General features: G+C 38.7%; 1 protein-coding gene across 1 annotated transcript in view; it reads right to left on the reverse strand.

The window, feature by feature from the left end:
- The window catches only part of Klhl32 (kelch like family member 32), a 144,588-nt gene that overhangs the window by 128,246 nt on the left and 372 nt on the right, over positions 1-15,970 (reverse strand). The window contains exon 2 of the mRNA XM_042679572.1: positions 4,863-5,043. Coding sequence (XP_042535506.1) covers positions 4,863-5,043 — 181 coding nt within the window. The remainder of the gene's footprint in view (positions 1-4,862; positions 5,044-15,970) is intronic.

Below are 15,970 nucleotides of genomic sequence, written 5' to 3' on the forward strand. Positions count from 1 at the left end.
CCCTAATACCACAACATTATATTACAACTGTTTCACTTGCTTGTGTGTACTAACAAACTGAATTCATTCTAGAGAATGTCTAGAGAATGGTAGGAATGTAACAAATGTCTTCTGAATTGAAATAATTATTTTAAATATCATATTATACCCTCATTTAATAGTGTCTTGTGCCATTTAATCAAATAATGACTAGGGAAAATGATTACAAAAACATATGGAACATAGACTATTTGAAAAATATTATGGGCTTTGTGTCCATTTTCAGATCTAAAAGTTATATAGGCAGTGAGAAAGATACACAAATATTTAACTTTCTAAAATGTCATATTTGAATCACTTTACTAACACATATATGAAGTTCCGTTAGATAGTCCAGACATCTGTTTCCTTGGCCAGAAAGTGTAGGCGTTTGTGGAGATTTTAAGCAAGCATTAAACAACAGCTTCTAGAATCTCATAGGCAGCCTATATGGGGGCAGGAACATGGGTGTTCCTGCTCACTCACTCTCTCTCTCTCTCTTTCTCTCTGTATATAGATAGATAGAGAGATAGAGATAGAGATAGATAGATAGATAGAGATAGATACATATACACACATGTATAATCTCAAGTCATCAGATCCCCACTACCACCTCCTGATTTAATATTTCTCAACTCAATGTGTTGAGAAGTCTGTAATGGACTTCACTAGTCCTTGGCTAGATAGTGTACCTTTCTTAAGATGTCACTGGTAAAGAGACTGTAGTACATAGCACACAATTTTTGATTCCTTGAGTAAGACAAAGTGAATATTTTAAGATTTCAGGAAAGGAAGGTCTTGTTTATGAATTTAAAGAAGAGATGAATGGGGCTCAGGTTTTGTGAGAGACATTGTTCTTGTTGTTAACTATCATTAGATTTAGATATATAAGATATAATAGATGTGGATATACATAAGATATGGTAGACAGAGCAATGGAAGGTTACAGGTGGAAAACTGAGAAGCGCAATGCCTTGAAGTAGACTAGATGTATTTAGAAAACAGTGTTGCTGTAATATTGAATGATTCCATGGAGGAACAAAGATGTGATTATCAATGATGAGCTGGGGTAAGGCTACTTCAGAAGTCTGGTCCCTAGACAGTGCAGCCCTGTGGAGCACCTGACTAGGGGACTGTCAATTAATCACACAGTCCTGTGTAAGAAAGGAACAGCTTAGAAAAGGAGAAACATGAAACGATGACTGGAATGTTCTAACCAAGAAGGAAAGGAGTTCAAACACATTGGATGGTGAAAAAAATACACTGGGACATGATAAATTATACAGGTCTCTAGGCATTCGCACAGAATGAGACCAAAGGAGATCACAAAGAAGATCACAAAGTCACAATAGCTGTGTGCATATGATCATATACAATAATATCTATCAAAATGAACTGTAGGAAATGGAAACAAGGGTTTTTTTTTCCTTTGTTGCTGTTTTTTGTTTTATTTTCCTTTTGTCTTGTTTGTTTATTCATTTGGGGGAGGGTAAGGAGGCTCAGAAATGGTGAGACAGAGGAGAAAAAATGCAGCAGTGACACTCAGTAGACACCATGTTGAACTATACAACTTGTGGGTAGGGACAGGAGGGAAACACTGGGAGAGAGTGAAGGAAGGGGTGACATTGTTCAAAAAGAAAAGCACTCTTTATTTGACTTATATAATTGTAACCCCTCTTTACAATAACAAAAATTCATAAAATGAAAAAAAATAGAGAAAGGTGAAGCAAATGTTATTCTGACTGACCAAAAGATGAGTACCTGCAACTCACTGGGCCCAAAGAGGAGCTGACCTTTCTTCTCATCAATACCCAGACAGAGCCTGTCCAAGCATCACAAGTTGGTCCGTGGACTGAAATCGCAATTGACGTCAGCTGTGGGTTGGATATGAGGTGGGGTCCTTTGTTCATTTTATTTTATTTCACTCTCTATCTGCCCATCCTGACAGCGATGATTGATGGGCAGCAGTTTACAGATGAAACACTGTAAACACACAGAAGTCAAAAGACCTGCCCACGTTCCACACTATAATTGGTGAGGATGAACAACCTAGCAAACACGGATTGAAGTAGAACCCACTGGCAGCCACCAGTGAACACACAGTCCCTGCTCTGAAACTCAGACCTCACTCCCAAGTTGGTCCATTTCTTCTTTCCACCACAGCTTTCCGCTCTCATGAAAGAATTCTCAGTTCTGACTCAGTTACAGCATTTGCCAATGCTATACAGTGCTCACATTGCTAAAGGAAGTCACTTCTTGACTCAGTCTTGTGTTTTTATATTTTCTTCTAAAATGGCAATGATCGCAAGAACGGCTCATTCATTATTCATAGTTTAAGCAAGGAAAAGCTGGTGTTAGCTCGCAGACCAACATAAAGGAATAGAACATCAAAGCTTAAGCTTTTCACTCCCGCAGCTTCACCTCTGCTGTATCAGAACAAGAAACTTCAGTCTGAAAATAATCTGCCAGATATCAGAGTACAGAGTACAGAAACACCTCTCTTATATCAAAGTAATTACCTTCAAAGGATCACACTAGAAGGAAAATAAATCAGGAAGTGATTTGCCTGTTTTTAGTATTCAAGATACTAGGAATTAAAATATACATGTAGAATTCTATGATAATCAAACATTTCCTCATTCACTTAATAGCTATTATTGAATACTTGCAAAGCATCAGGCAATAATATAATAATGATATAATAGAAACATAGAAATTACTGAGACAGGGCCATTTCAAATGGCTCAATGGTAGAGCATAAGATGCAAGAAAAAAACAACACATTTCTAACTAAGGGGAAGGTGCCTGCTAGAAGAACATTCTCCATATGCGTCTTACATTTCTGCCTATATTGTGAATGAAATAATGGCTATCCTTTGTCCTATATTCTTTTGTCAAGGATATTTGTATAGCAAACATCCTCAGAAAACAAAATAGTATCTGAGTTTTGGGGGAAAAAAAGGTCAGATTTGCTTTCAATTTTGGATGATAGAGTATTTTATTTTTTACAGAGTAAAGGGTAGAAACACTTACTGACTGTCAAATACAATAATTCTTGCCTCCAGGGCAAGGGGCAGATGTTTACTACCCATTATAAAATATTATAGTTCCCTAAGCTCTATGATACTCTCCTGCGATGCAATCCACTCTGCAGTAACACCTTTCTTCCTGTCTTCTTGTGGGGACTTGCGCTCAGGATAATGGTTCAAATATGTTACTTTTTCATAAGCAATTAACTGTTCTGACTTAGTAGTCCCATGTGTTCTACCAACATCTATAAAGCTAAGGTAGATTTGGAAAAATTCATATTAAGTGAAGTAAGCCAGATCCAAAGAAACATAGATCCCATGGTATCCCTCATTTGTAATAATTAGTATATGACTAGGATAGTCCTAGCAGATAAGCAGAATGGCTCAATAGGTATGTCTATATGACCATATAAGATGATGTTAAGTGAAATGAACTCCAAAGTATGTAAACAAGAGGTTAAAGTATTTAACTAGAGTAAAGTATCAGACGCTTGATAGTTCTCTTTTATAGTGAAGGTGATAGGAAAGTTCATGAGGAAAGGAATGAGCTTCCTTTTTAAAAATTAGTTTTCTATTATCTTAAAAAACACTTTGTTTTTTATTTGTTTTATAGTGCTGGCCCTCAGCTGGCTTGAACTCAGAGAGCAGGCACTGTCCCTGAGCTTTTGTGTGCAAGGTTAGCACACTTGAGCCACAGCTCCATGTCTGGCTTTTTGGGTGGTTAATTGGAATTAAGAGTCGCATGGACTTTCCTGCTTGGCTGGTTGTAATCTTCAGATGTCAGTCTCCCGAGTGGCTAGAATTACAGGAGCCACCAAGTGCCCAGCATACCAAAGGGTTTTAATTAAATCTCAGTTTATGAATATAATGCACCTTGAATAATAAACTTCCAATAGAATGAAAACAGGTCATCACTAGGGTGAGAATAACCTCAGAGTCTTCATAGTTTCTGACAGCTCCCATAATTTGCTCCCATAATGACCAATTCTTCCCCTTCCTGCGTTATTCTGGTGATTGAATTCAGGGCCTCACATTAACCAGACAGGTACATTATTGCTTGAGTCACACCTCAACCCAATACCACGTTTTCTTTTTTTTTTAAATAAGCTTTTTATTGTGAAAATACTGTACAGAGGGGTTACAGTTACATGAGCACGGTAATGAGTACATTTCTTATCAAGCATTGTTGCTTATCAAACATTGTTGTTGTTTTTTCCCTACCATCCTTCCTTCCCTCCCACCTCCACAACTACACCCCCCACCCCTCCACCCCTAATCCCCTACCTAAATTGTAAAGTTCTTTGTTCAACATTGTCTTGTACCTCTCATCGTTAACAATGGGTCAACCTGTATCCCTATTTAAACATTTTGTTTTTTCCCTTCCCCTCCCCAAATTATACCAACATCAAATACAGTTATACCATGGGGGAGGAATATACAAAAAAAGAAAAACAGAAAAAAACCACATGGTCCCTTATAAATACGTTAGAAACAATAGCAAGAGAGGAAAAAAACCACGTGTGTCCCTAGCTTGGGGTTCATTTCGCTTAGCATCAGCTTGTCTGGTCATATGTAATAGCTGGTCCCAGACATACACTAGCTATGGCAGATAAGGGAGACCCAGGACCACAGAGTGCCCACTTGGCTCACGCACAAAGCGCATTTGGGTCTCCGTCGTGGGTCCCTGTCAAGCCCGTTTCTCGTTGGAGATCTCAGGTGTGGAAAGGACCGCCACTGGCCTCTGTGAACGTCCATGGCACAGGGGGAGATGGAACACGGCTGTCCCAAGAACCGCGCGCCGCCCCGCTTGCTTACCCGGAAGTAGTCGCTGCACGCGGCCAGCACGGCCTTGTGCGCGTGGAACTTCTGCTCCTCGGCGATCAGGGTGACGTCGCACAGGATGCCATCGCTCCTCTGCTGGTTCAGCGCCGCCAGGACGCTGTCGTTGTGCGATTCCGAGTGGCAGAGCCGCTGGCCTGTCAGCATCTCCTGAATACTGCAAGGGAGTGCAATCAAGTCAGCTGTGTTCCGGGCACAAGCCCTCTCCTGGATGCTCTCTCTCCCCTCCAACATGGACCCCAGAAACTTAGATGCTAATGCACCACCTGAGTTGGCCTGCACTTCCCCACAGTTTTTCCTCTTCTCATCTCTGGACTCTTTCCTTTTCCCCCACGAAGTATCTTTCTCTCTCTGCTAGGGTCCCCTGATCTGAGTCTGTGTGTGTGTGTGTGTGAGTGAGTGACAGAGAGAAACAGAGACAGAGACAGAGAGATGGAGAGAGAGAGAAAATGAGAGAGATGGAGACAGAGACAGAGAGCATTTCCCACTTCAAGATTCCCTCTCTGATTCTTTGTCTACCTTAATACATCAATAGTATGTTCCTACCACATAATATCTCCAATTAATACATGAAAATTAAGCATATACTGACTAGGGAAAAATAGCTGTAGGTGATCACTGCATAATAAAAGGCAACTAAACAACTAGCTTATTATTAAACATAAGAAACCAGGCATCACAAGTTGAAATTAAAATACAACAGTCTTACCAGTCTTCATATCTATTTTATGATGATTGTAATGAATTTATGAAGAACTCTACATTTTTATTTTTCTGCTACTTCCAACCTTTACATTAAATATATTCCTTCCCTGTCGTACCTCATCCTAAAACAAATATCTTTATGTTCTTTCAAAATTCCTAGGAGAAACAAGAATTTCCTCAAATCGTTATAAAAAATAATTCCATAAACACAAAATGCAAACTGAACTTAGACAGCTATTGACAATTTCAGCTTGTATCAACAATATTTCTGGGTTACACTGGTTGAGCTCTCTCCTAAAGAGCAGAGAGCCTTCCAGCCCTGTGTGTGGACAGCAGAATGTCCAAGACCTGAGTAAAGATATAATAAAAATAATTGCACATTGCTTTTCCTACACTCCATCACTCAACTGCTGCTCGGGGAAGCCAGATCAACCTCAGCCTTGCTTACACGGTTGGCTTTGCCTAGCCTGTGTGCTAGTTATAGTAAAGTACAAATCGCCTTAAAATTAACCAAGTGCTTCCCATGAAGTGCTAGAGGGTAATCAATAAGACACTTTTGACTGGGAAGCATCAGAAATTCCAGCAGTACAGAAAGGAAGGAGCTTGACGGGGCGATGATATAGGAAGTCTTATGGGAAGTAGGAGGATTATTTTCAGTTACAATGAGGCAGTGAGTTCTGAAATGGTTACTGACACTGACATATTCATCAATGGCTTAGCTATGGCTTAGCTGTAGATAGAACTTGTAAAATCAGTCATTGGAGGCAATTTCAGAAGCACACATAGTTTTTCTTTATAATTTTTCCATAGAGCCAAGAACGCGATTCATTAGCATTACTCAAAGAAAAGAGGAAACAGGGTATAACAGAAATCTATTAGTTCAGGGCAGCTTTAGTACAGTCTGAAAAGTCTTTCCTAAAAGAATATCATTTTTATGCATTTAACAAACACAGTGCTTGTTATAGTCAAGGAACTATTCTTTATAATTTATAATGATTAATTTATTTAGTTTGCATAACAGTCTTAGGAGACAGGTTCTATTGTTATCTGTATTTTACAGTCAAGAAAATAAAAAAATCTAAGATCTAGCATTTGAAATCATAACACCATGAGGGAGAAGGATGAAAGGGTGACATTGATCAAGATGCATTGTGCTTATAAACTGACATTTTGAGTTAAAACTCCTTTGCACAACTACTAAGATAAAAATTAATTTATAAAACGAAAGTATAACCAAGAACATAAGAATATGATACCTATTCCACTTAAAAAGATATTCTGTAAAGAAGCTCTCCAAAATGGATGCTTAAGTAGAGACAAATCACAAAACTCTGTCTTAATGTTGTAACTGTATAGTTTTTATCATTCTTAATCGGTTAATGAATATAATAATAAGAAATAAAAATAATAACTTTGAAATCATATTTCAGAAACATTTATCTTGGTACTAGAGTAAAAGTTTGGGATAGAGAATTGATTTTTATTACTGTAGATTATTATTATTATTATTATTATTACTACCAGCCCTGGGACTTGAATTCAGGTCCTGGGCACTAAGTTTCTTTTGCTCAAGGCTAGCGCTCTACTACTTGAGCCACAGCACTGCCACTTCTGGCTTTTTCTGGTTATGTGGTACTAAGGAATTGAACCCAGAGCTTCATGCATGCTAGGTAAGCACTCTACCACTAAGCCACATTCCCAGCCTCTCTACATTATTATTGTAAATGTTAGGACTTCTTTTGCTCCTCTCATGTAGCAACTTAAATGATAAATAAATGTGTTTAAAAATGTTCATTTGTGGTGGAACATGAACATATTAAAATAATTGCCTTGAAATATTTCCTTACTGATTTTCCAAATGCAGTGCTAAAATTCATGTCCTTATCATTGAGACGGAGTCACTATTGGCATTTCAGATATCTGTTGAGAATGAGTAAATATTGGTAGGGAAAGAGCAACTATAAACTGAAATTTGGCAAGGAACAAAGGCTAAGATCAGAAATAATAATGTTGCTCCAATTTCACAGGATCATTCAGCTTGGCTGGAAATATTCAAGCTCAAGGAACTAACAAGCTAAATATTTAAGACAACACTTGGCACAAGATCTCAAATATTTTGGAGCCAATATGTTAGTAATTCTTAAAAGCAGAAACAAATACGCCAACATTTGGCAGGAAATAAAGGTCTATTAATCAACAAGTTATTACTGAATTCTCAAAGTAACTCCACACTGAATTCTCAGACTTAAATCTGTCAAAGACCTTAACTTTCTAGAAACTAAGGTCCAATGGCCATAGAACATAGCTAGAAGGCCAAAAGTTCATTTATAAACCAGGGAGAGGAATGAATAAAAGACTACAAGTATTATGCTTAAATAAAAGTATAAAGAGGACACACAGTTACAGTCAGTTCCTTTAGCATCTATAACATATTCAAATTAGCAAACTACATCTATAAAACTAGAGGAATATCCTTTACCAATTGGGAAACAAAGGAAAAACTGTCATGAAGCTTCCTAAATAACTTCTAAATTACTAAAAATACATAAAAGAGGAAGCTATATTTCTTGAAGGGGTACAAATTTGAGTACAATATAAAATTGGGAAAAATCTATGGCAGAAATGTTGCCTCTTCACATTTACAAGTAGCAATGACACTGTTGCTCACCGCAATCTAGCTTGAGATCTGAGGATCATGTTTGAAGCCAGCCTGGCAGGAAAGTCTGTGAAACTTTTATCTACAATTAACCACCAAAAAGCTATAAGAAGAGCTGTAGTGACATGGTACAAGCAAAAGATGATGAAGGACCATGTCCAAGCCCTGATTTCAAGCCCCGGAAGTGCCTACCCTTATCCAGTGCAATTCCAATACGTGCTTCTCTCATGGCCTCAAGAAATGCATTGTGGGTGCAGGGGAGGGATTATAGTCGTGGAGATGGGAGGGTATGGATAGTAGGGGATAAACAAAGGAGGAGGCAACAATGCTTGATAAGAAATGTACTCATTACCTTGCTCATGTAATTGTAACTCCTCTGTACGGTGTTTTCACAATAAAAAACATTAAAAAAGAAAGAAAGAAAGAAATGCATTGTCCCTTACAGGAACCCCTGGCCACTGGAGACTCCCAATATGGCTTGTCCAAATTGAGATGTGGAGCCTGGTGCTAGTAGTTCACGCCTGTAATCCTAGCTACTCAGGAGACTGAGATCTGAGGATCACAATTTGAAACCAGCCTGGGCAGGAAAGTCCTTGAAACTCACTATTTCCAATTAAGTACCAAAATGCTGGAAGTAGCAGTGTGGCTCAAGTGTTAGAGCACCAGCCTTGAGTGAAAAAAGCTAAGGGATTGCACCCAGGCCCTGAATTCAAGCCTCATACTAGCACATGTGCACATACATGCACACACACAAATGTGGATGTGTTTAGTTGTATACTAGAATACTGCATGATTTCTCTTAATTGTAGATGTTAAAGAATTTGATCTCAAAGAAGTTCAGAGTACATTTGTAGTCTCCAGAGGTTGGGAAAATAGGAAGGGATGTGGGATAGGGAAAAGTTGAGAAATGAGGCTAATTTACAGCTAGAAATGAGCAGGAAGCTCTGGTGGACTGTTGCACAGTAGGGTGCCCTAGATAACAATACTGCACTGTACACAGAGAAATGACAAACATTTGAGGAGATAAAGATGTTCAACCTGATCTAAACATCATACAACATATACATAGATCAAAACATTATGTATAGCCAGGTACTATGTAAATTTCCTCTCTATATTTTTAAATTTATGTTATTGTTATTATAGAGGTGATGTACAGAGGGGTTACATTTAAGTTTCTATGTTTTTATTTAACCAGTTAAGGACTTTAACTAAGGGGAATATGCATACTGGATGTCAAAGGTGATATGGAAAAGAACACAAACTATTAATATTTTTAAGTGATTGTGTGTTTAAATTATGATACCTTGGGCACACTGGGCTATCTGTAATATATTGCTAAAATTAATTTGGTTGTTTCTTTTTATTATTTGTTTAATGCTGTGCCATATTAGAACATATTTAATATATTGTTACATATTATATATATATATATATATATATATAATACACACACATATGCTTTCTACTATTTCTTTACACCTGAACCCAATAAGGGCTTCAGGTGACCCCAATCAGACTGCCCATGAGGACTGCGGTTTGAGTCATTTCACAGGGCTGAGCCCAGCCCCTGGTGCCACAGTGGGAAGTCTCAGACTCCCTGAGCAGTAGATTGCTTTTTAGAAATGCCAAGGAGAAACCACTTGATCAGCCATAAGTCAGCATCCAGTAATGGAGAGATTAATAAATGAGTTCTCAGGGAACAGGCCTATTCATGACTTCAAGCCTGTCACACTCATTCTGGAACCAATCACGAAAACTAATAAATTAAATGCAGAGCACGATGTTCATACATTGTACACCCTGCTCAGAGAGAATCACTACTTTATTGAGAATTGCTACTTTCATTTTGGAGAGTTGACATTTTTGATAATGGAAATTCTGCACGATTTCATTTTCATAGAATAAAGTTTGACTAGGTTCATTCAATTTGAAAGATATGAATTCCAAGAGAGCTACATGCCTTTAAATATCTGCACTTCAAATTAAAAAAAAATTCAAATGATTTTTTTTGCCTGTCCTGATGCTTGAACTCTGGACTTGGGTTCTGTTCCTGAACATCTTCTGCTCAAGGCTAGAATTCTTCCACAGTGTTCCACATGTTTCTGAGTATTGGAGATAAGAATCTCACCTAACTTCCTGCCTGGGCTGGCTTCATGATCCTCAGATCTCAGCTTCCTGAGTAGCTAGTATTACAGGTATGAGCCACTAGCACCCAACTCAAGTAACTTTCAGTACCACTCAAGTGCATTTCTATATCAGTGTTTACCTACTATTCAAGCTCCCAAGGAACTCAATATTTTAAAAAATGAGAGAAATTTTCAAATAATGCTATCAATAAGTATCATATTCTTACACATCAAAAACAGTCAAATGACACAAACACCTTCAGTTCTTTCTCATAAAAACCAGAATCTTTCCTTTGGTCTCATTTCTTATAACCATTTCTTAAGTGGTTATAAAATTATGTTTGATAATGTCAATTTGATATGCTGATAAATTATTACATGAATGTTCTAATCACTTCAAAAAGTCAGAATATTTTATACAAATATTTTAATGTTAAAAGAATTCTATTTAAGTAAACAGACTGTTAAAAGACCCTATAATGGAACTTAATTTTACTTTTATAAAATTTTGTGATGGCTAATTTTGTTTGTCAATTTGATTAGATTGAGAATTGCTTAGGAGATAAAAAAATATATATACCTTTGGATATGTCCGTGAGATAGATCTCATATCTCACTCCCAGAGAAATTAGATTATGGGGGTGCTGCTAATAAGTTAATCCCTCTGGTCTAATGGATTAATCCTTATATGGCTTCAAAGTGTTATGAAATTGGGCAAAGTGATTCCAGCCTGGTGGAAATTAGGGAATTGTAATTCAAAGCCAGCTCAAGCCAAAAAAAAAATTTGTGTGACTTCATGCTCATTAATGGTTGAGTGTGATGGTGTGTACTGACATCCCAGCATTGTTGGGAGGCAGTGTAAGCCAATGTGAGCATGTAGTGATCTTACAATATCTTAAAAAATAACTAACACAAAAATGGGCTGGTGAGTGGTTCAAGTGGTAGAGTACTTGTATGGCAAGTTTAGGTTTAAACTCCAGTAACACAAAAAATTCCATATATGTATATTATGACATTATAACCTTGTTGGGAAGTACTGAAAAGTGGGAGTTGGGGCCTAGTTGGGGAAAGTCTATCAGTGTGGGGTCTGCTTGCCCTAGTCCCTTCCTATAATGGTTTCCTCTGCTTCCTGTCCACAAAGAGATAAAGAACCACCTCTGCTACAAACATCTGCTGTCATGATGTTCTACCCAGGCACCTGGGCCCAGCTACTCTGGATGGAACATTCAGAAGTCATGAGTCAAAATAAATCCTCCTTCTCTGTCGGGCATTTTGGGAATTTTCTCAGTAACAAGTATAATAACTAACACGTTATACTTTATAAATTCTTTTAAAAAATGAAGTCTAGGGCTAAGAAGGTGGCTCAGTGGTAGAGCGTTTGCCTTACATGCATGAGGCCCTGGGTTCATTCCTCAGCACCACATAAGCAAAAAGAAAAAAGCTGGAAGTAGTGCTGTGGCTCAAGTGGTAGAGCGCTAGCCTTGAGCTGAAGAGCTAAGGGACAGCGCCCAGGCCAGAGTTCAGGCCCACGACGGGACCCCCACCAAAAAAAAAAAATGAAGTCTAACAGTGAATTGCAATGGCCACACTGACAGGCTAAGAAGCTACAATATGCTTGGAAAAGGACTAAAAAATAAAGATTACACACAAAGGAACTTGATTGTAAATACATTGATTTTCATCCTCCCTTCCCTCATTCATTCACTGGACAAATAGGTATTCAGCTAGATACTGGGGATAAAACAATAAACAAGCCAAGACATAGTGGCAGCAAAATTCACTATAGCAGGGAAGTTACACATGAAGTAATCTAGCCTTCTTGAAGAAAAAATACTTGAGACGCAGGCTGAAGAATCGAACAAGTGGCCCTGGCAAAATAAATAAACAAGGGCTGAGGGGAAATTTCCCATTTAGGAGAGTAGAAAATACTATGATTCTATGGTAAGAGAGAGCATGGCCCTTTCATTCTACAGAAAAGACAATGGCTGAAAGACCCCTAAGCATAAAGGCCTACCCAAGTAGGAGAGGCCTGTTCAGTATATCCTGGAGCCCATGCATGCAAGTTGTCTCCGTGAGGATATCCTAAGAACCATGAGAAGTCATTGAAAACGTCACTCAGGTGGCAGTACCAAAAGCAGTCCTGGAACAGACTAGAATAGTTCTGGACTCTGGTTGTAGTTCAGGTGAATTATGGACTTGAGCCTCAGAATAGAGCACGGGAATCAAGTTTCATAGCAGGGATTGAAAGCTATGTAGAGGAGAAACCTACAAGCTTTGGTGATTAGATCTGGAGGATCAGATGTTTGGTAAATAGAAAGTAGACCTCCACAAAGACACATATTTCTGATTTGTGCCACATGATATTCCCAGGATAGATGAATAGTGAAGGAAATCTGAACTGTAGAAGAGGAAAATGTTAAATTCGGTTTGGAACATGTTAATTTTGGTTTGTCTCAAAGATTCCCAAATGCAGGTGGAAATATGTAGTTAGATTCATGAATTTGGAGCTCAGGAAGTTTTGGCTAGAGATATAAATGAATGACTCATCTGTACTGAAAGGGTAGCAGAAACAGCTGTGCCTCAAGAGCATATTTAAATGACAGCCAACAAAAGTTGTTCAGAAGAGGAAACTTAAAGCACAGAAGCAAGACCGGGCTTCACTGTGGGAAAGGACTGGGCCAAATAGAAATAGATGCACCAGACATTCATGCTTAAACTCTGGCTTTATAAATACAAAAATTTTATGAACCATTCTCCACTGGACATTATGGCAGGCAAATAGTTGATAGGCAGATATGATATGATAGGTAGATAGTTGGGTTTGTCTAGATTGGGATTTTTCTGAAACAAATTAAGAATAATATTAAGACAATATTAAGAATAGGGATATAAGGAATTTAGTAAGAGCAGAAGAATTTATACTTGCATAAAAGGGCAATGTGAGAAAGTGTTGATAGATTGGTAGAAACTAGTATGTCCAGTAGTCGACAGATTGCAATGAGGCCAGAGAACAATTCTGCAATGAGGCAGACAACACTGCAAGCTAGAAGGAGAGGAGGGCACAATAAGGGTTGATATAGTTAATGTACAAATGAGGCAAATGTTAGTGACAACAAGGTCCAATGTGTGATCATGGGTGGCTAACAAGACACAAAGGGTTTTGGAAACAAGCTGATTGAGCATTCCAGGGCTGTGGTATTGAACAGCTCTTCCAAGCTGACTCAGAAGGGCCTAGAAGATTTTAAAGGACTTGTGATGAGGAGGACTGCCAAGCCAGGGGCTAAAGTGCTTGCTCTGTGCAGGAAGAGAAATGACCTTGATTCTAGCTAGGAGAAGAGGAGAAAGAGATAAAGTGTGCCACTCTTAAAAGAGCATATATTTGCTTTCTGTTGTGGCTTTCTCAAACAACGAATCTGGGGAATAAAGAATGATCTAGAAAATGCTGGGTCTCAGGACCAAATGAATGAACTCAAAGGGATGTGAAGAAGTCACAATGGTACCAGGTACCATCTGAAGGGTCTGCTAGAGAAGTGGTCCTCAGGCCACAGGAGAGTTTAAGAAAGTCAGGATGTGTGCAGAGCTTTGTGGATGAGAGAGGGGGCCCAGTGGCACATCTGTCCATGTTGTAGTCCCGCACTGCAGGGTAAAGAGTTGAGATGTGGGGTAGGGAAGGCTTTGCCTTGAAGCAGGGAAGGGAAAAGCATTCTAGAGATAATTGTACCATAGAGGACAGATGATAGTAGTATAAGAGTTATGAATAAAAACCAAGATGGCACACTGAAAACAAAAAGTCATTTTAAAGGTCGTACACAGTGATCCTGGAAGCCAGAGATAAATGACTTGGCTGAGGTGGTGCCAGATAGCATGGCCACCCATGCACTGTTCGGCTGGACACCAGATCTAGAGTAGGGTTTCTCTGCCTCAATATTACTGACCTTCTGTGCTTGATTGGTCTGGGCTGTGGGGACCTATCACATATTTTCAAGATGTTTTGCAGACTCCTGGCCTCTACCCACTAAATGCCAATTGTATCCTTGCTCCTGGTAACAAAAAAATACATCCTCCATTGAGAAATACTGCTTGAGTGCCAAAGCTCAATGAGGAGTACAGAAGCTAGACATTTGCTGTAGTAATATGATTTGTGGACATATTTTTAGAATTGATCAAGTCTAATGGTTTCAGAGACATGGAAGAAAGCTGGTCTTAACCTTAACAGTCATTCCCGAATCGTGTGTGTGTGTGTGTGTGTGTGTGTGTGTGTGTGTGTGTGTGTGTGTGTGTGTGTGTGCCGATCCTGGGGGGCTTGAGCCCAGAGGTCTGGGTGTTATCCTTGAAGTGGTAATGGCTAGCACTTTACCACTTGAGCCACAGTTCCCCTTCTGGCTCTCATGAACTTTCCTTTCTAGGCTGGCTTCAAACCACCATCCTCTGATCTTAACTTTCTGAGTAGCTAGGATTATAGGTCTAAGTCCATGGCACCCAATATATCCAGTTCTTAAGATGTGTATTCTCAGCTGGACACTGGTGGTTTGCACCAAAAATCCTAGTTACTCAATAGGCTGAGACCTGGAGGATTGTGGTTCAAAGCCAGCCAGGGCAGAAAAAGTCTGTGTGACTCCATCTCCACTAAAATGCTGTAGTTATGGTTCAAGTGGCAGAGCACCAGCAATGAACAAGAATGTTTAATTCAAGCCCGAGTTCAAGCTCTGATACTGTTACAAAACTGTTAAAAAAAAAAAAAAAAAAAAAGGACAGATAAAAGAAATGTATTCTTCAGCTTTATCACATCTCTTCTTCTGTCTGGAGAGCTTTTGCTTATTTCCTCAGATGATAATTAAGACATATCTCCAATGAGAATATTCAAATCAATTCCATAATTTTTTTTTACTAACCATCCTTAGTTTTTAGAATGTGCCAAAAGAGCATTTCCTCAATCATCTCATCCTTCAGATGTGGGAGTATAGAGCATTTGTTCATAAAGGCAGTTTCTTACTGTAGTTACCCAGTACTTCTTCAGAGAAATTTTTATAGGTACACTTTCTTGGGATTGGTATGGTTATTTATTTAATATCTTTTTTCCTATGAAATATTAAGTTTGATAGAAGAACCTATTTTATTCATTGCTAGGTCCTCTGCATCAAGTAGAATACTTAGCTCAAGGAGCATCTACTCAATGATTCAAAGAAATCATACCATACTTGTCTGAGAAACCAGAAAATAGTATCATCAAGCTTTTGAAAATAAGTATTACATTCTCCAGGGTGATTTTTTTAACAGGGATTATTTTACAGTACTGGGGGTTGAACTCAGGGCTTTACACTTGCTAAGCAGCTACTTATTGCTGAGCCATGGGTGCACACCTTTTTCTACTGGTTATTTTTGAGATAATGTCTTACTTCCTCCCCAAGTGCATGCCTGGGCCACTGGCCACCTATTTTGGGGCTTCCTATGATAGCTAAGAGAACAGATGCATGGCACTCTACCCAGATCTTGCTTGGGAAAGAGGCTCAAGAACATTTCTGCCAGGGATGGCTTTGAACTTGGATGGCCCTGATCTCAGTTTTCTAAGTAGCTAGGATTTTAGACCAGAGCCA

This window comes from Dipodomys spectabilis, unplaced genomic scaffold, assembly GCF_019054845.1.
Source record: "Dipodomys spectabilis isolate Male_0828 unplaced genomic scaffold, ASM1905484v1 ptg000053l, whole genome shotgun sequence".
Taxonomy (NCBI): Eukaryota; Metazoa; Chordata; class Mammalia; order Rodentia; family Heteromyidae; genus Dipodomys; species Dipodomys spectabilis.